Genomic DNA, 24,267 nt, shown 5'->3' with positions numbered 1-24,267 from the left:
GTATCTCCCGCGATGAAGCTGACTGAGGGCCTTTCACTTGCTCACTGCAGGCAGGTTGGTGGTCTTTCTGTCTTCTAGCGACCCCTCTCCGGTCTAGCTCCCCCAGCTCTGTCTGTGCTCTGTCCCCCAAAAACTCCTTCAGGTCGCACAACTAAAATGGCCACCAGTCAGCCATCTTTGATCCCACCGTGAAACAAAATGATATGCATTTGTATACCATCATCTATTGTCTTTGTGCAAAGTATGATCAAAATCAGTCCATACATCTCCGAGATATGATTGCGGACAGACGGACGAGACCCAATCCATAAGTCCCCGTTTTAGACCAAGTCCAACGGGGGCTAATAATATCCCACCTCCCCAAGGGGTTTTTCCTCTTTGTACAAATGCCATATTAACATGTATAAATAGCTTATCGTGTCGTTTCGTGGGGGGCACCTCTGCCAGGAGTAAAGTATATTGTTATGAATTTGGTAGAGCAACATCTAGAGCTAGGTAGATCTGAATAGGTAGGTATTCGGCTGTCGTGACAGGGACTCTACATGTAATAAGTTCTTGATGTTTAGGCGTTTGTCGGGGTAAGATGTATGATTGTGGATCTACCTGGAGGTTCGAGTGTTAAATAGTGAGGGATTAAAGGTAACGCCCCTGTGAGTTTCACCTAGTAGTCAAACCTTTGTCCATTATGGCACTGCAAACCACATAAACATTAGTTAGGTCCTTAGCGCAACATTAAATAATTCCTTTCCCTGACAATGACTTCGGAACAAACGGACAGGAAACCAGGCCAAAACCACCGCCACAATTGGCCGCCACCGTTTACACCTCCAAGGCCTACAAACCTCGCCTGGCACGTGTTATAACACAAGGACCGCGGGGTCGGGGACGCGGAGTGGTGAGGATGCCGCAGAGGGCGTGACCTGGGCGAGCCGGCGAGTTGGGAGGCTATGATTGGCTGAGGAGTGCGCCAATGGGAGGTCATCGGCGAGAGATATGAGCGACGGTCGGACGCCATTACAGAGAGTTCGTGGGAGGCAGTTCGTTGAACAGTTGGCACTGAACAGTTGGCACTGAACAGTTGGCACTTGGCTGCCAGCACTCCCGCAGAGAGTCGAGTCGAGTGGAGTTCAACGGAGTCCTTCCTGTCCCTGGTCAAGTGGAGTTCGTTTGCTCTGTGCAGCCCTGCGTTGGACTTGGAGCGAGGGACCTCGTGGTGTGCGATCGGGCCGAAAGGAGCGGTGTTGGACGGCCGCCACAAAGACGACGAAAGACAGACAAGATAAGCCCGCATCCGCGTACATTTTGAACGACGTGACGTATTCTTTTCGTAATTCATCTCCCTCGTTTTGTGTTTGCTGTCAGTCGTGTGGGGACGTCCCGATCTAGGATATTAGATTTACCGGCGCTGCTTTGTCACTGTCTTTGCTTTTATTTAATAAATCCTTGTATTATTTTTGTATATATCTGAACGCAGTTTCCTGGGTGTTTGATTTTAATAGGTAAGGTTGCGGAGCCTTCGCTGTGTCCCGCCATTCCGCGCGTTTGTGTTGAGTTTGAATCCGCCATTGAGTTTTCGCCTCGGGAGTGTAAAGTCTCGCAATCGGCCATCCGTAACTGTGGTGTTAATCACGGTTGCGTAACAATATTATAAACCACAGACACTGATGATTACCTTTTAAAACAGTCGCTACTGCTGCTCAACACGAAACTGAGGGGGTCGGGGTCGGCCAAGATAATTAATATACATTATGCTTAATGACCCCACACGCACACATGCACGAGATTTATACACATTATACGTGACATATACTGCTTATTGCGTACACACATATTATACGTGACATGTTGTTTGTACTGTATATTATATGCACACATATTACACTTGACATGTTATGAAATTGTGCCCACGTGTGAGCTCACGCACAAGCACACACACACCACACACCACACACCACACACGATATGCCTTCTCCCACATTATCACATACTTATACAAAGTTTGATTTAAATCCCTTCAGCTGTTCTCAAGTATCACATTTTTACCTGACATGACCGATGAAATTGACCTATTGACCCCAAAATATAATCAGTTCATGTTTACATCGTCATACATACTTGTACCAAGTTCGGTCAAAATGCAATCACTGGTTCACAAGTTAGCACAGTAACAGAACTTTTACCTAATGGGACCTCTGACCTTTGACCTTTGACCTTATAATCTAATAAGTTCGTCGATGCATCATTATACATACTTGTGCCAAGTTCGACTTGAAACCCTTCAGCCGTTCTTATGTTATCGCGAGAATGAAAACCGATCACAATTGGGTGGATGGACATACATCCGGACGGACAACCCATAGACATCATGCCTCCAGTGACTTCATCAGTGGAGACATAAAAATGCCTTCGAATTCGTGAGCAATCAAGGATATGTGCACGTGCCACCGACTCGAAGGCACGCACCGTCTCATCCTATAAGTGTCACACGATACAATCCATGGGCACATGCCAGCCAGCATCACATGCTAATGGACAAGTGCCACCGACTCGATGGGACGTGCCACCATATCAATCTATCTCGCGGAGCACCCGCCACCCACACATGGATGCATTCTACCAATTCCTGAGCACACGCTACAAACTGCTTTCACAATATAAAATATAAACACGTGGGATTGCAGACAAATTGCATCGTCAGCGTTGGAAATGTGAAATTAATCATTCTTTCTCACTCGACGTTTAACAATAGTAGTGCAAGGTCGGTACAAATTACCACGTGATGAGACCAGGGTCCATCATTTCATGGCAGTTAAAATGGGCCAGCGTTATTTAATAGGAGTTAAAGTCACCTTTAGTTTTCATCTCTTTGGCCACTCGGAGAACATCTGGGCGGCAATAGGTTTACAAACGATGAATACAGCAAATCACGTGTCCTGGAATGGCCGTGTACATGTCCCAAATATTTATACTCGGATGGCATCAAGGGACGGCGACAACGCCGTGACAAGTTTGTACATGGAGCACGGGCAACGCTCGAGAAAGCGGTGACATTTAATCAACTTCCTTGTATCTTTTGCTTTTCGACAATAACTTTGAAACTCAGTTGTAAATATTCCTTAAAATACATTATTGGGAAACTTTTCATGATTTTCTTTTTTTGGATGTAAAGTTGAAGTTTCTGGAAGAGCGAGAACCCAGAATGCAGCAGGACAGAGGGAAATGGGACAGAGCGGGAAATGGGACAGAGAGGGAAATGGGGCAGAGAGGGAAATGGGGCAGAGAGGGAAATGGGGCAGAGGGAAATGGGGCAGAGAGGGAAATGGGGCAGAGAGGGAAATGGGGCAGAGGGAGAAATGGGGCAGAGAGGGAAATGGGGCAGAGAGGGAAATGGGACAGAGTGGGAAATGGGGCAGAGAGGGAAATGGGGCAGAGAGGGAAATGGGGCAGAGAGGGAAATGGGACAGAGAGGGAAATGGGGCAGCGAGGGAAATGGGGCAGAGAGGGAAATGGGACAGAGAGGGAAATGGGGCAGAGAGGGAAATGGGGCAGAGAGGGAAATGGGACAGAGAGGGAAATGGGGCAGAGAGGGAAATGGGGCAGAGAGGGAAATGGGGCAGAGAGGGAAATGGGGCAGAGAGGGAAATGGGGCAGAGAGGGAAATGGGACAGAGAGGGAAATGGGGCAGAGAGGGAAATGGGGCAGAGAGGGAAATGGGACAGAGAGGGAAATGGGACAGAGAGGGAAATGGGGCAGAGAGGGAAATGGGGCAGAGAGGGAAATGGGGCAGAGAGGGAAATGGGACAGAGAGGGAAATGGGACAGAGAGGGAAATGGGGCAGAGAGGGAAATGGGGCAGAGAGGGAAATGGGGCAGAGAGGGAAATGGGGCAGAGAGGGAAATGGGGCAGAGAGGGAAATGGGGCAGAGAGGGAAATGGGACAGAGAGGGAAATGGGGCAGAGAGGGAAATGGGACAGAGAGGGAAATGGGGCAGCGAGGGAAATGGGGCAGCGAGGGAAATGGGGCAGAGAGGGAAATGGGGCAGAGAGGGAAATGGGACAGAGAGGGAAATGGGGCAGAGAGAGAAATGGGACAGAGAGGGAAATGGGACAGAGAGGGAAATGGGGCAGAGAGGGAAATGGGACAGAGAGGGAAATGGGGCAGAGAGGGAAATGGGACAGAGCAGGGAAATGGGACAGAGAGGGAAATGGGACAGAGAGGGAAATGGGGCAGACAGGGAAATGGGACAGAGAGGGAAATGGGGGCAGAGAGGGAAATGGGACAGAGAGGGAAATGGGACAGAGAGGGAAATGGGGCAGAGAGGGAAATGGGGCAGAGAGGGAAATGGGGCAGAGAGGGAAATGGGACAGAGAGGGAAATGGGACAGAGAGGGAAATGGGGCAGAGAGGGAAATGGGGCAGAGAGGGAAATGGGACAGAGAGGGAAATGGGGCAGAGAGGGAAATGGGACAGAGAGGGAAATGGGACAGAGAGGGAAATGGGGCAGAGAGGGAAATGGGACAGAGAGGGAAATGGGGCAGAGAGGGAAATGGGGCAGAGAGGGAAATGGGACAGAGAGGGAAATGGGGCAGAGAGGGAAATGGGGCAGAGAGGGAAATGGGGCAGAGAGGGAAATGGGGCAGAGAGGGAAATGGGGCAGAGAGGGAAATGGGGCAGAGAGGGAAATGGGGCAGAGAGGGAAATGGGACAGAGAGGGAAATGGGGCAGAGAGGGAAATGGGGCAGAGAGGGAAATGGGACAGAGAGGGAAATGGGACAGAGAGGGAAATGGGGCAGAGAGGGAAATGGGGCAGAGAGGGAAATGGGACAGAGAGGGAAATGGGACAGAGAGGGAAATGGGGCAGAGAGGGAAATGGGGCAGAGAGGGAAATGGGGCAGAGAGGGAAATGGGGCAGAGAGGGAAATGGGGCAGAGAGGGAAATGGGGCAGAGAGGGAAATGGGGCAGAGAGGGAAATGGGGCAGAGAGGGAAATGGGGCAGAGAGGGAAATGGGGCAGAGAGGGAAATGGGGCAGAGAGGGAAATGGGACAGAGAGGGAAATGGGACAGAGAGGGAAATGAGGCAGAGAGGGAAATGGGGCAGAGAGGGAAATGGGGCAGAGAGGGAAATGGGGCAGAGAGGGAAATGGGGCAGAGAGGGAAATGGGACAGAGAGGGAAATGGGGCAGAGAGGGAAATGGGACAGAGACGGAAATGGGGCAGAGAGGGAAATGGGGCAGAGAGGGAAATGGGGCAGAGAGGGAAATGGGGCAGAGAGGGAAATGGGGCAGAGAGGGAAATGGGGCAGAGAGGGAAATGGGGCAGAGAGGGAAATGGGGCAGAGAGGGAAATGGGACAGAGAGGGAAATGGGGCAGAGAGGGAAATGGGACAGAGAGGGAAATGGGACATAGAGGGAAATGGGACAGAGAGGGAAATGGGACAGAGAGGGAAATGGGACAGAGAGGGAAATGGGGCAGAGAGGGAAATGGGACAGAGAGGGAAATGGGGCAGAGAGGGAAATGGGGCAGAGAGGGAAATGGGACAGAGAGGGAAATGGGACAGAGAGGGAAATGGGGCAGAGAGGGAAATGGGGCAGAGAGGGAAATGGGACAGAGAGGGAAATGGGGCAGAGAGGGAAATGGGACAGAGCAGGGAAATGGGGCAGAGAGGGAAATGGGGCAGGAGGGAAATGGGGCAGAGAGGGAAATGGGGCAGAGAGGGAAATGGGGCAGAGAGGGAAATGGGACAGAGAGGGAAATGGGACAGAGAGGGAAATGGGGCAGAGAGGGAAATGGGACAGAGAGGGAAATGGGACAGAGAGGGAAATGGGACAGAGAGGGAAATGGGACAGAGGGAAATGGGACAGAGAGGGAAATGGGACAGAGCAGGGAAATGGGACAGAGCAGGGAAATGGGACAGAGCAGGGAAATGGGACAGAGAGGGAAATGGGACAGAGAGGGAAATGGGGCAGAGAGGGAAATGGGGCAGAGAGGGAAATGGGACAGAGAGGGAAATGGGGCAGAGAGGGAAATGGGGCAGAGAGGGAAATGGGGCAGAGAGGGAAATGGGACAGAGAGGGAAATGGGACAGAGAGGGAAATGGGACAGAGAGGGAAATGGGGCAGAGAGGGAAATGGGACAGAGAGGGAAATGGGACAGAGTGGGAAATGGGACAGAGAGGGAAATGGGACAGAGAGGGAAATGGGACAGAGAGGGAAATGGGACAGAGCAGGGAAATGGGACAGAGCAGGGAAATGGGACAGAGAGGGAAATGGGACAGAGAGGGAAATGGGACAGAGAGGGAAATGGGGCAGAGAGGGAAATGGGGCAGGAGGGAAATGGGGCAGAGAGGGAAATGGGGCAGAGAGGGAAATGGGGCAGAGAGGGAAATGGGGCAGAGAGGGAAATGGGGCAGAGAGGGAAATGGGGCAGAGGGAGAAATGGGGCAGAGAGGGAAATGGGGCAGAGAGGGAAATGGGACAGAGAGGGAAATGGGGCAGAGAGGGAAATGGGACAGAGAGGGAAATGGGGCAGAGAGGGAAATGGGACAGAGAGGGAAATGGGGCAGCGAGGGAAATGGGGCAGAGAGGGAAATGGGACAGAGAGGGAAATGGGGCAGAGAGGGAAATGGGGCAGAGAGGGAAATGGGACAGAGAGGGAAATGGGGCAGAGAGGGAAATGGGGCAGAGAGGGAAATGGGGCAGAGAGGGAAATGGGACAGAGAGGGAAATGGGGCAGAGAGGGAAATGGGGCAGAGAGGGAAATGGGACAGAGAGGGAAATGGGACAGAGAGGGAAATGGGGCAGAGAGGGAAATGGGACAGAGAGGGAAATGGGACAGAGAGGGAAATGGGGCAGAGAGGGAAATGGGGCAGAGAGGGAAATGGGACAGAGAGGGAAATGGGGCAGAGAGGGAAATGGGACAGAGAGGGAAATGGGACAGAGAGGGAAATGGGGCAGAGAGGGAAATGGGACAGAGAGGGAAATGGGGCAGAGAGGGAAATGGGGCAGAGAGGGAAATGGGGCAGAGAGGGAAATGGGGCAGAGAGGGAAATGGGGCAGAGAGGGAAATGGGACAGAGAGGGAAATGGGACAGAGAGGGAAATGGGGCAGAGAGGGAAATGGGGCAGAGAGGGAAATGGGACAGAGAGGGAAATGGGACAGAGAGGGAAATGGGGCAGAGAGGGAAATGGGGCAGAGAGGGAAATGGGACAGAGAGGGAAATGGGGCAGAGAGGGAAATGGGACAGAGAGGGAAATGGGACAGAGAGGGAAATGGGGCAGAGAGGGAAATGGGGCAGAGAGGGAAATGGGACAGAGAGGGAAATGGGACAGAGAGGGAAATGGGGCAGAGAGGGAAATGGGGCAGAGAGGGAAATGGGGCAGAGAGGGAAATGGGGCAGAGAGGGAAATGGGACAGAGAGGGAAATGGGGCAGAGAGGGAAATGGGGCAGAGAGGGAAATGGGACAGAGAGGGAAATGGGACAGAGAGGGAAATGGGGCAGAGAGGGAAATGGGGCAGAGAGGGAAATGGGACAGAGAGGGAAATGGGGCAGAGAGGGAAATGGGACAGAGCAGGGAAATGGGGCAGAGAGGGAAATGGGGCAGGAGGGAAATGGGGCAGAGAGGGAAATGGGGCAGAGAGGGAAATGGGGCAGAGAGGGAAATGGGACAGAGAGGGAAATGGGACAGAGAGGGAAATGGGGCAGAGAGGGAAATGGGACAGAGAGGGAAATGGGACAGAGAGGGAAATGGGACAGAGAGGGAAATGGGACAGAGAGGGAAATGGGACAGAGAGGGAAATGGGACAGAGCAGGGAAATGGGACAGAGCAGGGAAATGGGACAGAGCAGGGAAATGGGACAGAGCAGGGAAATGGGACAGAGAGGGAAATGGGACAGAGAGGGAAATGGGGCAGAGAGGGAAATGGGGCAGAGAGGGAAATGGGACAGAGAGGGAAATGGGGCAGAGAGGGAAATGGGGCAGAGAGGGAAATGGGGCAGAGAGGGAAATGGGACAGAGAGGGAAATGGGACAGAGAGGGAAATGGGACAGAGAGGGAAATGGGGCAGAGAGGGAAATGGGACAGAGAGGGAAATGGGACAGAGAGGGAAATGGGACAGAGAGGGAAATGGGACAGAGAGGGAAATGGGACAGAGAGGGAAATGGGACAGAGCAGGGAAATGGGACAGAGCAGGGAAATGGGACAGAGAGGGAAATGGGACAGAGAGGGAAATGGGACAGAGAGGGAAATGGGACAGAGAGGGAAATGGGACAGAGAGGGAAATGGGACAGAGAGGGAAATGGGACAGAGCAGGGAAATGGGACAGAGCAGGGAAATGGGACAGAGAGGGAAATGGGACAGAGAGGGAAATGGGACAGAGAGGGAAATGGGACAGAGAGGGAAATGGGACAGAGAGGGAAATGGGACAGAGAGGGAAATGGGACAGAGCAGGGAAATGGGACAGAGAGGGAAATGGGACAGAGAGGGAAATGGGACAGAGAGGGAAATGGGACAGAGTGGGAAATGGGACAGAGAGGGAAATGGGACAGAGAGGGAAATGGGACAGAGCAGGGAAATGGGACAGAGAGGGAAATGGGACAGAGAGGGAAATGGGACAGAGAGGGAAATGGGACAGAGAGGGAAATGGGGCAGAGCAGGGAAATGGGGCAGAGCAGGGAAATGGGACAGAGCAGGGAAATGGGACAGAGCAGGGAAATGGGACAGAGCAGGGAAATGAGACAGAGCAGGGAAATGGGACAGAGAGGGAAATGGGACAGAGAGGGAAATGGGACAGAGCAGGGAAATGGGACAGAGAGGGAAATGGGACAGAGAGGGAAATGGGACAGAGAGGGAAATGGGACAGAGCACGGAAATGGGACAGAGCAGGGAAATGGGACAGAGCAGGGAAATGGGACAGAGCAGGGAAATGGGACAGAGCAGGGAAATGGGACAGAGAAGGAAATGGGACAGAGAAGGAAATGGGACAGAGAGGGAAATGGGACAGAGCAGGGAAATGGGACAGAGAGGGAAATGGGACAGAGAGGGAAATGGGACAGAGAGGGAAATGGGACAGAGAGGGAAATGGGGCAGAGAGGGAAATGGGACAGAGAGGGAAATGGGACAGAGAGGGAAATGGGACAGAGAGGGAAATGGGACAGAGAGGGAAATGGGACAGAGAGGGAAATGGGACAGAGCACGGAAATGGGACAGAGCAGGGAAATGGGACAGAGCAGGGAAATGGGACAGAGCAGGGAAATGGGACAGAGCAGGGAAATGGGACAGAGCAGGGAAATGGGACAGAGCACCGAAATGGGACAGAGCAGGGAAATGGGACAGAGCAGGGAAATGGGACAGAGCAGGGAAATGGGACAGAGCAGGGAAATGGGACAGAGCAGGGAAATGGGACAGAGCAGGGAAATGGGGCAGAGAGGGAAATGGGACAGAGCACGGAAATGGGACAGAGCAGGGAAATGGGACAGAGCACGTAAATGGGACAGAGCAGGGAAATGGGACAGAGCAGGGAAATGGGACAGAGCAGGGAAATGGGACAGAGCACGGAAATGGGACAGAGCACGGAAATGGGACAGAGCAGGGAAATGGGACAGAGCAGGGAAATGGGACAGAGCACGGAAATGGGACAGAGAGGGAAATGGGACAGAGTAGGGAAATGGGACAGAGCAGGGAAATGGGACAGAGCACGGAAATGGGACAGAGCAGGGAAATGGGACAGAGCACGGAAATGGGACAGAGAGGGAAATGGGACAGAGTAGGGAAATGGGACAGAGTAGGGAAATGGGACAGAGCAGGGAAATGGGACAGAGACGGAAATGGGACAGAGCAGGGAAATGGGACAGAGACGGAAATGGGACAGAGAGGGAAATGGGACAGAGAGGGAAATGGGGCAGAGAGGGAAATGGGGCAGGGAGGGAAATGGGGCAGGGAGGGAAATGGGGCAGAGAGGGAAATGGGGCAGAGAGGGAAATGGGACGGAGAGGGAAATGGGGCGGAGAGGGAAATGGGACGGAGAGGGAAATGGGGCGGAGAGGGAAATGGGGCGGAGAGGGAAATGTGACGGAGAGGGAAATGGGACAGAGAGGGAAATGGGACAGAGCAGGGAAATGGGACAGAGCAGGGCAATGGGACAGAGAGGGAAATGGGGCAGAGAGGGAAATGGGACAGAGAGGGAAATGGGACAGAGAGGGAAATGGGACAGAGAGGGAAATGGGGCAGAGAGGGAAATGGGACAGAGAGGGAAATGGGACAGAGAGGGAAATGGGGCAGAGAGGGAAATGGGGCAGCGAGGGAAATGGGGCAGAGAGGGAAATGGGAGAGACAGGGAAATGGGGCAGAGAGGGAAATGGGGCAGAGAGGGAAATGGGGCAGAGAGGGAAATGGGAGAGACAGGGAAATGGGGCAGAGAGGGAAATGGGGCAGAGAGGGAAGTGGGGCAGAGAGGGAAATGGGGCAGAGAGGGAAATGGGGCAGAGAGGGAAATGGGGCAGAGAGGGAAATGGGGCAGAGAGGGAAATGGGGCAGAGAGGGAAATGGGGCAGAGAGGGAAATGGGACAGAGACAGAAATGGGGCAGAGAGGGAAATGGGGCAGAGAGGGAAATGGGGCAGAGAGGGAAATGGGGCAGAGAGGGAAATGGGGCAGAGAGGGAAATGGGGCAGAGAGGGAAATGGGGCAGAGTGGGAAATGGGGCAGAGTAGGGAAATGGGGCAGAGTAGGGAAATGGGGCAGAGAGGGAAATGGGGCAGAGAGGGAAATGGGGCAGAGAGAGAAATGGGGCAGAGAGAGAAATGGGGCAGAGAGGGAAATGGGACAGAGAGGGAAATGGGGCAGAGAGGGAAATGGGGCAGAGAGGGAAATGGGGCAGAGGGGGAAATGGGACAGCGAGGGAAATGGGACAGAGAGGGAAATGGGGCAGAGAGGGAAATGGGGCAGAGAGGGAAATGGGGCAGAGAGGGAAATGGGGCAGAGAGGGAAATGGGGCAGAGAGGGAAATGGGGCAGAGAGGGAAATGGGGCAGAGAGGGAAATGGGGCAGAGAGGGAAATGGGACAGAGAGGGAAATGGGACAGAGAGGGAAATGGGGCAGAGAGGGAAATGGGGCAGAGAGGGAAATGGGGCAGAGAGGGAAATGGGACAGAGAGGGAAATGGGGCAGAGAGGGAAATGGGACAGAGAGGGAAATGGGGCAGCGAGGGAAATGGGGGCAGAGAGGGAAATGGGGCAGAGAGGGAAATGGGGCAGAGAGGGAAAAGGGACAGAGAGGGAAATGGGGCAGAGAGGGAAATGGGGCAGAGAGGGAAATGGGACAGAGAGGGAAATGGGACAGAGAGGGAAATGGGACAGAGCAGGGAAATGGGGCAGAGAGGGAAATGGGACAGAGAGGGAAATGGGACAGAGAGGGAAATGGGACAGAGAGGGAAATGGGACAGAGAGGGAAATGGGACAGAGAGGGAAATGGGACAGAGAGGGAAATGGGACAGAGAGGGAAATGGGACAGAGAGGGAAATGGGACAGAGAGGGAAATGGGACAGAGAGGGAAATGGGACAGAGAGGTAAATGGGACAGAGAGGGAAATGGGACAGAGAGGGAAATGGGACAGAGAGGGAAATGGGACAGAGAGGAAAATGGGACAGGCAGGGAAATGGGACAGAGAGGGAAATGGGGCAGAGAGGGAAATGGGACAGAGAGGGAAATGGGACAGAGAGGGAAATGGGACAGAGAGGGAAATGGAACAGAGAGGGAAATGGGACAGAGCAGAGAAATGGGACAGAGAGGGAAATGGGACAGAGCAGGGAAATGGGACAGAGAGGGAAATGGAACAGAGAGGGAAATGGAACAGAGGGAAATGGGACAGAGCAGGGAAATGGGACAGAGCAGGGAAATGGGACAGAGCAGGGAAATGGGACAGAGAGGGAAATGGGACAGAGAGGGAAATGGGACAGAGAGGGAAATGGGACAGAGAGGGAAATGGGACAGAGGGGGAAATGGGGCAGAGAGGGAAATGGGGCAGAGCAGGGAAATGGGGCAGAGAGGGAAATGGGACAGAGAGGGAAATGGGACAGAGAGGGAAATGGGACAGAGAGGGAAATGGGACAGAGCAGGGAAATGGGGCAGAGAGGGAAATGGGACAGAGAGGGAAATGGGACAGAGAGGGAAATGGGACAGAGAGGAAAATGGGGCAGAGCAGGGAAATGGGGCAGAGCAGGGAAATGGGGCAGAGCAGGGAAATGGGGCAGAGCAGGGAAATGGGACAGAGCAGGGAAATGGGGCAGAGCAGGGAAATGGGGCAGAGCAGGGAAATGGGGCAGAGCAGGGAAATGGGGCAGAGCAGGGAAATGGGGCAGAGAGGGAAATGGGGCAGAGAGGGAAATGGGGCAGAGAGGGAAATGGGGCAGAGAGGGAAATGGGGCAGAGAGGGAAATGGGGCAGAGCAGGGAAATGGGGCAGAGAGGGAAATGGGGCAGAGAGGGAAATGGGGCAGAGAGGGAAATGGGACAGAGAGGGAAATGGGACAGAGAGGGAAATGGGACAGAGAGGGAAATGGGACAGAGAGGGAAATGGGACAGAGGGAAATGGGACAGAGAGGGAAATGGGGCAGAGAGGGAAATGGGGCAGAGAGGGAAATGGGGCAGAGCAGGGAAATGGGGCAGAGCAGGGAAATGGGGCAGAGCAGGGAAATGGGGCAGAGAGGGAAATGGGGCAGAGAGGGAAATGGGGCAGAGAGGGAAATGGGGCAGAGAGGGAAATGGGGCAGAGAGGGAAATGGGGCAGAGAGGGAAATGGGGCAGAGAGGGAAATGGGGCAGAGAGGGAAATGGGACAGAGAGGGAAATGGGACAGAGAGGGAAATTGGCAGAGAGGGAAATGGGGCAGAGAGGGAAATGGGGCAGAGAGGGAAATGGGACAGAGAGGGAAATGGGACAGAGAGGGAAATGGGGCAGAGAGGGAAATGGGACAGAGAGGGAAATGGGGCAGAGAGGGAAATGGGACAGAGAGGGAAATGGGACAGAGAGGGAAATGGGGCAGAGAGGGAAATGGGGCAGCGAGGGAAATGGGGCAGAGAGGGAAATGGGAGAGACAGGGAAATGGGGCAGAGAGGGAAATGGGGCAGAGAGGGAAATGGGGCAGAGAGGGAAATGGGAGAGACAGGGAAATGGGGCAGAGAGGGAAATGGGGCAGAGAGGGAAGTGGGGCAGAGAGGGAAATGGGGCAGAGAGGGAAATGGGGCAGAGAGGGAAATGGGGCAGAGAGGGAAATGGGGCAGAGAGGGAAATGGGGCAGAGAGGGAAATGGGGCAGAGAGGGAAATGGGGCAGAGAGGGAAATGGGGCAGAGAGGGAAATGGGGCAGAGAGGGAAATGGGGCAGAGAGGGAAATGGGACAGAGACAGAAATGGGGCAGAGAGGGAAATGGGGCAGAGAGGGAAATGGGGCAGAGAGGGAAATGGGGCAGAGAGGGAAATGGGGCAGAGAGGGAAATGGGGCAGAGAGGGAAATGGGGCAGAGTAGGGAAATGGGGCAGAGTAGGGAAATGGGGCAGAGAGGGAAATGGGGCAGAGAGGGAAATGGGGCAGAGAGAGAAATGGGGCAGAGAGAGAAATGGGGCAGAGAGGGAAATGGGACAGAGAGGGAAATGGGGCAGAGAGGGAAATGGGGCAGAGAGGGAAATGGGGCAGAGGGGGAAATGGGACAGCGAGGGAAATGGGACAGAGAGGGAAATGGGGCAGAGAGGGAAATGGGGCAGAGAGGGAAATGGGGCAGAGAGGGAAATGGGGCAGAGAGGGAAATGGGGCAGAGAGGGAAATGGGGCAGAGAGGGAAATGGGGCAGAGAGGGAAATGGGACAGAGAGGGAAATGGGACAGAGAGGGAAATGGGACAGAGAGGGAAATGGGGCAGAGAGGGAAATGGGGCAGAGAGGGAAATGGGGCAGAGAGGGAAATGGGACAGAGAGGGAAATGGGGCAGAGAGGGAAATGGGACAGAGAGGGAAATGGGGCAGCGAGGGAAATGGGGGCAGAGAGGGAAATGGGGCAGAGAGGGAAATGGGGCAGAGAGGGAAAAGGGACAGAGAGGGAAATGGGGCAGAGAGGGAAATGGGGCAGAGAGGGAAATGGGACAGAGAGGGAAATGGGACAGAGAGGGAAATGGGACAGAGCAGGGAAATGGGGCAGAGAGGGAAATGGGACAGAGAGGGAAATGGGACAGAGAGGGAAATGGGACAGAGAGGGAAATGGGACAGAGAGGGAAATGGGACAGAGAGGGAAATGGGACAGAGAGGGAAATGGGACAGAGAGGGAAATGGGACAGAGAGGGAAATGGGACAGAGAGGGAAATGGGACAGAGAGGTAAATGGGACAGAGAGGGAAATGGGACAGAGAGGGAAATGGGACAGAGAGGAAAATGGGACAGAGAGGGAAATGGGACAGAGCAGGGAAATGGGACAGAGAGGGAAATGGGGCAGAGAGGGAAATGGGACAGAGAGGGAAATGGGACAGAGAGGGAAATGGGACAGAGAGGGAAATGGAACAGAGAGGGAAATGGGACAGAGCAGAGAAATGGGACAGAGAGGGAAATGGGACAGAGCAGGGAAATGGGACAGAGAGGGAAATGGAACAGAGGGAAATGGAACAGAGGGAAATGGGACAGAGCAGGGAAATGGGACAGAGCAGGGAAATGGGACAGAGCAGGGAAATGGGACAGAGCAGGGAAATGGGACAGAGAGGGAAATGGGACAGAGAGGGAAATGGGACAGAGAGGGAAATGGGACAGAGAGGGAAATGGGACAGAGAGGGAAATGGGACAGAGGGGGAAATGGGGCAGAGAGGGAAATGGGGCAGAGCAGGGAAATGGGGCAGAGAGGGAAATGGGACAGAGAGGGAAATGGGACAGAGAGGGAAATGGGACAGAGAGGGAAATGGGACAGAGAGGGAAATGGGACAGAGCAGGGAAATGGGGCAGAGAGGGAAATGGGACAGAGAGGGAAATGGGACAGAGAGGGAAATGGGACAGAGAGGAAAATGGGGCAGAGCAGGGAAATGGGGCAGAGCAGGGAAATGGGGCAGAGCAGGGAAATGGGGCAGAGCAGGGAAATGGGACAGAGCAGGGAAATGGGGCAGAGCAGGGAAATGGGGCAGAGCAGGGAAATGGGGCAGAGCAGGGAAATGGGGCAGAGCAGGGAAATGGGGCAGAGAGGGAAATGGGGCAGAGAGGGAAATGGGGCAGAGAGGGAAATGGGGCAGAGAGGGAAATGGGGCAGAGAGGGAAATGGGGCAGAGCAGGGAAATGGGGCAGAGAGGGAAATGGGGCAGAGAGGGAAATGGGGCAGAGAGGGAAATGGGACAGAGAGGGAAATGGGACAGAGAGGGAAATGGGACAGAGAGGGAAATGGGACAGAGGGAAATGGGACAGAGAGGGAAATGGGGCAGAGAGGGAAATGGGGCAGAGAGGGAAATGGGGCAGAGAGGGAAATGGGGCAGAGCAGGGAAATGGGGCAGAGCAGGGAAATGGGGCAGAGCAGGGAAATGGGGCAGAGAGGGAAATGGGGCAGAGAGGGAAATGGGGCAGAGAGGGAAATGGGGCAGAGAGGGAAATGGGGCAGAGAGGGAAATGTGGCAGAGAGGGAAATGGGACAGAGAGGGAAATTGGCAGAGAGGGAAATGGGGCAGAGAGGGAAATGGGGCAGAGAGGGAAATGGGACAGAGAGGGAAATGGGACAGAGAGGGAAATGGGGCAGAGAGGGAAATGGGACAGAGAGGGAAATGGGGCAGAGAGGGAAATGGGGCAGAGAGGGAAATGGGGCAGAGAGGGAAATGGGACAGAGAGGGAAATTGGCAGAGAGGGAAATGGGGCAGAGAGGGAAATGGGACAGAACAGGGAAATGGGGCAGAGCAGGGAAATGGGACAGAGCAGGGAAATGGGACAGAGCAGGGAAATGGGGCAGAGCAGGGAAATGGGACAGGACAGGGAAATGGGACAGAACAGGGAAATGGGACAGAGCAGGGAAATGGGACAGAACAGGGAAATGGGACAGAGCAGGGAAATGGGACAGAGAGGGAAATGGGACAGAGAGGGAAATGGGACAGAGAGGGAAATGGGACAGAGAGGGAAATGGGACAGAGAGGGAAATGGGACAGAGAGGGAAATGGGACAGAGTGGAGAAATGGGACAGAGAGGGAAATGGGACAGAGAGGGAAATGGGAGAGATAGGGAAATGGGACAGAGCAGGGAAATGGGACAGAGAGGGAAATGGGACAGAGAGGGAAATGGGACAGAGAGGGAAATGGGACAGAGAGGGAAATGGGACAGAGCAGGGAAATGGGACAGAACAGGGAAATGGGACAGAGCAGGGAAATGGGACAGAGCAGGGAAATGGGACAGAGAGGGAAATGGGACAGAGAGGGAAATGGGACAGAGAGGGAAATGGGGCAGAGAGGGAAATGGGACAGAGAGGGAAATGGGGCAGAGAGGGAAATGGGGCAGAGAGGGAAATGGGGCAGAGAGGGAAATGGGGCAGTGAGGGAAATGGGGCAGAGAGGGAAATGGGGCAGAGAGGGAAATGGGACAGAGAGGGAAATGGGGCAGAGAGGGAAATGGGGCAGAGAGGGAAATGGGACAGAACAGGGAAATGGGGCAGAGCAGGGAAATGGGACAGAGCAGGGAAATGGGACAGAGCAGGGAAATGGGGCAGAGCAGGGAAATGGGACAGGACAGGGAAATGGGACAGAACAGGGAAATGGGACAGAGCAGGGAAATGGGACAGAACAGGGAAATGGGACAGAGCAGGGAAATGGGACAGAGAGGGAAATGGGACAGAGAGGGAAATGGGACAGAGAGGGAAATGGGACAGAGAGGGAAATGGGACAGAGAGGGAAATGGGACAGAGAGGGAAATGGGACAGAGAGGGAAATGGGACAGAGAGGGAAATGGGACAGAGTGGAGAAATGGGACAGAGAGGGAAATGGGACAGAGAGGGAAATGGGACAGAGAGGGAAATGGGACAGAGTGGAGAAATGGGACAGAGAGGGAAATGGGACAGAGAGGGAAATGGGAGAGATAGGGAAATGGGACAGAGCAGGGAAATGGGACAGAGCAGGGAAAGAGCATAGAATGCAAAATTCAGAAAAGTGTTGGTGGAAGACAGAGAGGACACCAACCTGTCTGCGATGTGAAATATATAGGTCCAGATACTCAACTTAATCCCAGGAAAAGGCAATGACATTGAAGGCCTTAGTTTTCACAGCATGAATAAGTGTAAGGTGTGAGAAAGGGGCCGCAATCCAAAGAGGAGAGCAGCACTCCATTGAGCTGCGGATGACGGCCTTGCAAGCCGAGAAAAATGTCTAAGCGCAAAACTCTCTCGGTGAATTATCATTTACAGTAAAAGTTCACCTTTGCTTGAGCGATCTTGTTTGCCAGATTCCGATAATATCTTCACGGGGTCATCATCTAGCCACCAGCAAATACTTCCTGATGACGCTTTATAGTAGCCTTCACCTCAGCCGTCATCCAGGATTTATCGGCAATGTGTAGTTGAACCGATTTACGAGGAAAGATGCCCAAGCCAATTGTTGCTTGAAGCCTTGAACTGAACTATAAAAAAAAACATCAAACTTTAATTGAATATCTGGCTCGATCGAGACCTTTTCTCGCCAGTTACTCTCCAACAATAGCCAGAGAGATGTCTGGTCTCACAAGCACTTGATAATATCAACCAACTGGAGCAGCGGAAGAACAGCAAACATTAGCAGAAAAATTGGTCATTTTCAAGTTTGGAAGGGAAAATTTGTCATGGCAGAAATCCAAGTCAGAAGGTTCACAGATTGGGACAGGCCCATGGAGTCGTAGAACTCTTTTGTTGACGCACCATGGTTGGTTGAAGAGGTACCAACAACAAGCGAATCGTCATGGCGACAGTTGAAATCACAACATATGAGGAAGAGAGATTTGGGATGGGTGGTTAAAAATTGGTTCATGTTGGCAGAGTAAACAGAGTCGTCGCTGTTAGGAGGACGGTACAGCACAGAAAAACAAAAGGTGGTTCCAGAGGGGAAAGTGCATCCAAAGGTACTCCGAGCAGTTTGGAGGGGTGAGAGCAGCACAAGGGCAGTGAGAAATGGAGTTAATGATGGAAACCGCAACTGTGCCACTGGGGCAGGATTCCGGCCTATCGAACCAGAGGAGACGATTGCCAGGGAGAGACAAGGGGATCAGGGACGTTCTGTTCTCGCTCGACATAATCGTGAAGGCAAATACCGTTTGAAATGCTCAACAATGATTCACAAAAGTCTTTCAAAGGAACTTGATGTTTCAAACAGAAACTGCCACAGTCACTTTCTTCCTCTTTTGCATATAGAAAACGAGGCTCCTGGAAAACCCAGGTGCCAGAGGACAAAAAGGTAATGTATTGTCGGTGGGGTAATGGGGCCACAGTTGGATACAAGCGGTGGAATGAATGAACGGGAAAAGAGTGAGAGGAGGGGAGGAAACAAAGTAACCTACATGTAATAGAGAGGAGATAGCAGGCTTTTAGAGGTAGAATGATTGTGGGTATAGGGATGAGAATGACATGAGATGGTGGTGTACTGGGGTACAGGAAGAACGGATACATCATGGAGTTGCCTGGGAGAGTCACAGAGCTAAGATAGCAGAGGGAGCTAACCAGAGGTAGGATGGTAAAAAAAAATTATATATATATATATAGATATATATATCAATATATATAAATATATATCTGTCCTAAGGCTTTTTTTATTTAATTTAAAAAAAAAAAAAAATTTTTTTCAACTTCAATTGCTCATAAAAAATTTCACAAAAAATTACAAATGCATTTTGCAAGATAAACGTTTGTATTATGATTGCTGTAAATCATGACAACACAGAATCTCACGTACATCTGGCTCTAAAACAAACCTCACGAAAAAACAAAAACCTTAAAACCTCAAATAAAAAACAAGTTAAAACAAATCTTTGTATGTATGTATGTTTGTATTATGTATATGTATATATATATATAAAATATACCTCATTACAATTGGTACACACACACACACACACACACACACACACACACACACACACACACACACACACACACACACACACACACACACACACACACACACACACACACACACCCTTATTGAATGAAGACTATGCCAACGATGTTCAGAGCTTTGGATTCCACATAAACTATGAGACACACGTGTTGGGCTATGGAAAGTCAAAGGCCTTATCGTATTGGCTGAATGCTTCCGATTTTTCAAGGAAAGCATGTGATATTGGTTTCGTATTTTCAATGTTCGAAATAAACTTCATTTAATTTTTTCGGTCATTTTATTTTGGTTCATGTTTTTAAAGAAATGCAATAGCGTACTCGTGAAAATAAAAACGTGCTGTGTACTCTTCGCGTTTTGCAATTTCACCATTCATTCATTCATTCATTCATTCATTATGTTACAGAAATAACATGGAATCGGTATGCCTGAGCGTCTGGGACACACATGGACCAAACCAGCTCACAGCATGTGTACGAGTACTTTACAATGCAGCATCTGGTTAATAGTACAAGTCAAAACATGTGGCTTTACTGAAGTACTGATTACAAATAGTCTCATCAAGGGTGAGAGCAGCTTTAATCAAAGCAATAAGGACGACTTGGTGACGGGAAGCACGAGTATCATTTGATCCAGCGCTTGATTTGGGCCGAGAAGAAAACACGACGCTTCATTAAATAATTGGCAAAGCGAGGGGAGACCAACTACAGGTGATGCAACAGGTGTGAAAACAGCTTGCATTGTCAACCATAATCATTGCCTAGGGAGGAAAACTGCTGTGCATGTGGTCGAGGCCTAAGGTCATGACGGCATTCAATGAAGAAGAATGCAACGGCACCAATTGAGTAACTGTTGAAAATTGTTTAAAAGTTTGGAGCAGAAGTATTCAAAAATTTGCATTCATGATAAATAATAAAAAGTGCAAAAAGTCAAAGATGGCAACGAGTTTAAAGCCTGTATACATGGACAGTGGGGGAAGAAGAAGAAGAAGAAGAAGAAGAAGAAGAAAGCAATGAACGCATGTTCTGAGCTAAATACACATGAAGGCACCGAATGAATATGAATGATCGTTTTAAGGCCATTTTCCCCGCTAGAGCAGGGGTTAGCCTTGCGGGCCCCATGACAATCATGGTTCCCTGTTTGAGGCAATGTTTTTATGGCCGGATGCCCTTCACTCCTTCATTCCTCTTTTCTCCCACCTCTGGAACAAACTCCCTCACTCTCTTCAATCCCACTCCACCCTCCAGGTCTTTAAAACAGCTGTTCACCACCATCTCTTATCCTCCCCCATCCAAAACCTTGATATTTTCTATCCCCGCTAATTTCGGTCCCCTTGTGTTTTATACCTCTTCCCCCCCCCCCCCCCCTCCCACGCCTCCTGCCCCCAAGCCCTCTCCCTCCCACACTTCTCCCTGCTCTCAAATGTTGTGGTTGTGTGCTTCCCCTTCTCTCCCCATCTTGTCTTCCGCTCCCTCTTTTTGTATATTTTGTTTGTCTGGTTGATTTGTTTGTGAAATAAATGTTAGCTCTTTCACGAGCCTTGATTCAGTACACAAAAAAAAAAAAAAAAAAAAACAAACCCTTGGTCATGCTCTTACAATGCGCAGGGATACGGTGTTCCTATTCTAAGCCGGGGTACACACCGGAATCATTCATCCCAGCAAGCTGGTACTCAATTTGCCGACCTCGGAAGGATGACAGGCTGAGTCAACCCCCCTGGCGTTAATTCAGCGATCGACCGGGATTCGAACCCAGGATCCTAGGATCCCAAGCCGGCACCCTAACTGCTAAGCCAACACCAGGCTAATGATCTGCTCATTTGGAAATCAGAGGCCCGGACAAAACTTCTCCATTAGAAATACCTTGTATCAAAGCATGGAAATAAAAGTGATAGAATGGCCTCAATATTCCCAATCGAAGCACTGCTCCAATAGTGTAAGATCTACACAGGCCATTATAATGGACTACTTTCCAAAAGGAGAATTATGCAAGGATGACATGAATTTTCACAAGTTTTCATCAACACCAGTTAATTAAATTAACAGGATGTTGATCCAGGTATGCCAACCACTGTGGAAAGCAAGGAGAAGCTTTCATTCTGGGCATCAACCATTAGTCAACATCCTGTTGATTTCATCCAAAGCCTGGTGTTGGCTTAGCGGTTAGGGTGCCGGCTTGGGACCCGAGGATCCTGGGTTCAAATCCCGGTCGATCGCCGAATTAACGCCAGGGGAGTTGACTCAGCCTGTTCATCCTTCTGAGGTCGGCAAATTGAGTACCAGTTCACTGGTAATTCCCTGTATGTCGCAAGAGGCGTACTAACAGGGTTGGCGCAGGAAGGGCATCCGGCCATAAAACTGCTTCAAAAAGGGGACCACGGTGCCCAAAAATGGCCAACCCCCACCCGCTCTGCGGGGAAAAATAGCCTCTCAAGGCGGTTCTTTTGATTTCATCCAATGTTGTACCCGTCCGCCAACGCAGACAGGCACTAGCCTTGACCAGCAAGACTATTTCCTCATTCTGCATCAACACCAGTCATGGAGAGCACTGGTTTTAGACAGAACGTCCTCATTTGCAAAACTTAAGTTGATTTGAAGGAAGAGCAAAAGCCCTTTATTCTGTTGTGCAAAACATGCGAGAGAGCAAGAATAATGCAAGGAAGTGTGAATAACATTTCCTGGAAAAGAAAGCACAAAGGAAAAGAGATGAGAATAAACAGGAAAGATAAAATGAAAAAGAAAAACTAAAAAAAAAGAAAAAGAAGAAAATTGAACAATAAAAAAAAGCATAGGAGAAAGAAAATAACGCATTTTCTGGTTATTACATCTCATTAACACAATCACACGAGTAGTGAGTGGATCGACCAGCAACAATTGAAGGTGTCCATTACGAAACTGCTACCTAGGAGGGAAACAAATCAACCTTTTGATTGCCAATCAGGTAACTAACACACGTTACAATACATGTACAACAAGAACGGCACTCAGCAGCCTCCGCCAGGCTGAACAGTTTATGTTTTGTATCCCACTGAGGCCGGATCTGGATCCGGACCTGAACCAAAATCAAATTGGCTTATGCTCGTCACCTAACCAACTCGTCCACCAAGTTTAGTCATAACCTGTCAACAGCTTTTTAAAATATCATGTTATATATCGCTTTTCACCCGATCACTCAGTGATCACTTTAAAATGGTGAAGAATCACTTTAAAAATTCTCGGAACCGTATCTGGATCAGGATCATCACCAAAATCTAATCATTTCTTCTTTGTCATGCACCCAACCTCACCACCAAATTTCGGACGAATCCGTCTACAACTGAGATATTCTGTTCACAGACAGACATAAAGAGAGGTGAAAAGAAACATGACCTCCCACCACCTTAGGTGGCGAAGGTAAATAGACATGTTTCTGCAAATTTTAACTTGGTGAATATTGTGCTTCAGGTTTGGAAATAAGTCACTAATTCTCCTCTATTATTTTCACCGAGTTACATCTACGCCTCCATTTTGTGCATTTACCGAGGTGTGCAAGTTTACCATTTCCTGTCAAGTCACTATGAAGCCAGTGATGCTTTTGCCTCGATGTAGTTTCAGTCGTTCCCATATCCTCCACCACCTCCACCGGCATGGGGGCAGCTCTTGACAAGCAGGTGGGAGACTTTGCGTCAAATGGAGATGCATCTCCTGAGGAATCATTTTCCAAGGTGGATGCCAAAGTCGCTTTTCCAGTAAGTGATATTTGCCGATGGGATGAGCCTTTTGGAACAGGTACGTCGTTTCGATTTGTAGCTGTCTGCAACTGCAAAGAAAATGATATTGAGATATGGTCCCCTCCATGTAGGTGGTGTTTTCAATCGCAAGTCAGTAATGGTTGGTTCCCCAAAAACCTTATGCTTCTAAAGGGTAATCTTGCACAAAATGGTTCCTGTTTACATTTCAAAGAAGAGAGAAACAGTCGTACAACAGATGGTGACAGCACAAACATTTCACGATGCAACAGAGAAAGCCTTGGATGAGCAGCTGAAAGCAATCGAAGCAATACTACCACTCAGAAAAAGAGTATCAGGTATGAAAGCCAATTCATTCCATTCATCTCCATGCCAAACCAATGGACCCAAACAGAGAGCACACTGAACCGCATCATTTGAGCTCGAGTTTCCACAGCCCACCTGCTGTATTTCTCCGACAGTCACAGGCTGCGTCTGGAACCTCGTGCCCTCCCTCCTGCGATGAGGCACACCGTGGCGCCCACACGCTGCGGGCCTGGACTCTGGCTTGGAAAGGCCATCAAACAGAGCAAGCTTCTGCGCAAGGCTCAGCGTTGCTGTGTCGCTCTCGCATGCGTTTTGTCTGCCAACTTCCAAAATGGTCTCCGTCCTGCTCTCAACACGTAACCCTCACACTCCGGCTCTGGTTCCCTCAACAAACTGAACATATCAAAGCCTTTGCACAAAAACAATAAAACTACAAAAAGATCCCCCAAAAAGATCAAAATTATTTTATATATCAGGCTGGGATTATTGATCAAATTCGAATCTATCAGCGAGTGGGCCAGATGATAAATCAGGTATGAGAATGACGACACAAAAATTAACATCTGTATTAGCATCAAGAGTGATTGCTATAATACTTCACAAGTTAAAAACCTTGGAAGTTTCACCTGAACAACATTACCAGGGTCAAGAGATTGAAAACACACCTTGGGTAACATAGATCATTGCAGTAAAGGCTCAGGAAATGCCAGGATTGAGGTCAAACAAAGCTCCAGATGGACATGGCATAGAACGAATACAATTGTCTCCACAAGGCAAAAAGCAACATGAGAACACTTCATAGTGATTACAAAAAGTAAAGTGCTCCAATTGATGGGCTATTTTGTTATACCCGCTTTGCCACCTCCTGCTCCCTCCCCCTGCCCACCACCCAACCTCAACCTACTTGAACACATCAGCACAGACAACAGGCTGCGTATGTGCTCGCTCCTTGTGCCGCCGCAATCGACGTTCTACCGCCGCATTGCGACTGTGCGGTCTTGGCATTGGCACTTCTGAAGATGTACGCTCCAATTCCTGCTTCCAAGCATAGAACAAAGAAAGTATGAACAGGTACCTGCGGAAACTTTGCATCATGTAAAATTTAACTTCAACAATATTGTGCAATTAACTTGACTAAAACTTTATTTTACTAAATCAACACACCCACCCGTTGCCCCA

General features: G+C 50.9%; 1 protein-coding gene across 4 annotated transcripts in view; it reads right to left on the bottom strand.

Annotated features, from left to right (window-relative positions):
- The window catches only part of LOC137434099 (supervillin), a 203,458-nt gene that overhangs the window by 104,674 nt on the left and 74,517 nt on the right, over positions 1-24,267 (bottom strand). For all 4 annotated transcript variants that reach the window (XM_078785767.1, XM_078785769.1, XM_078785768.1 and 1 more), the window contains 3 exons: positions 23,993-24,123; positions 23,224-23,431; positions 22,592-22,853 (listed from right to left, as the gene is read on the bottom strand). In XM_078785767.1, coding sequence (XP_078641893.1) covers positions 22,592-22,853; positions 23,224-23,431; positions 23,993-24,123 — 601 coding nt within the window. The remainder of the gene's footprint in view (positions 1-22,591; positions 22,854-23,223; positions 23,432-23,992; positions 24,124-24,267) is intronic.

This window comes from Myxine glutinosa, chromosome 10 (genome assembly GCF_964187855.1).
Source record: "Myxine glutinosa chromosome 10, kmMyxGlut1.1, whole genome shotgun sequence".
Lineage (NCBI taxonomy): Eukaryota > Metazoa > Chordata > Myxini > Myxiniformes > Myxinidae > Myxine > Myxine glutinosa.
Note: the sequence above shows the minus strand (reverse complement) of the source record. Positions and strands in the feature narration are given on the sequence as shown.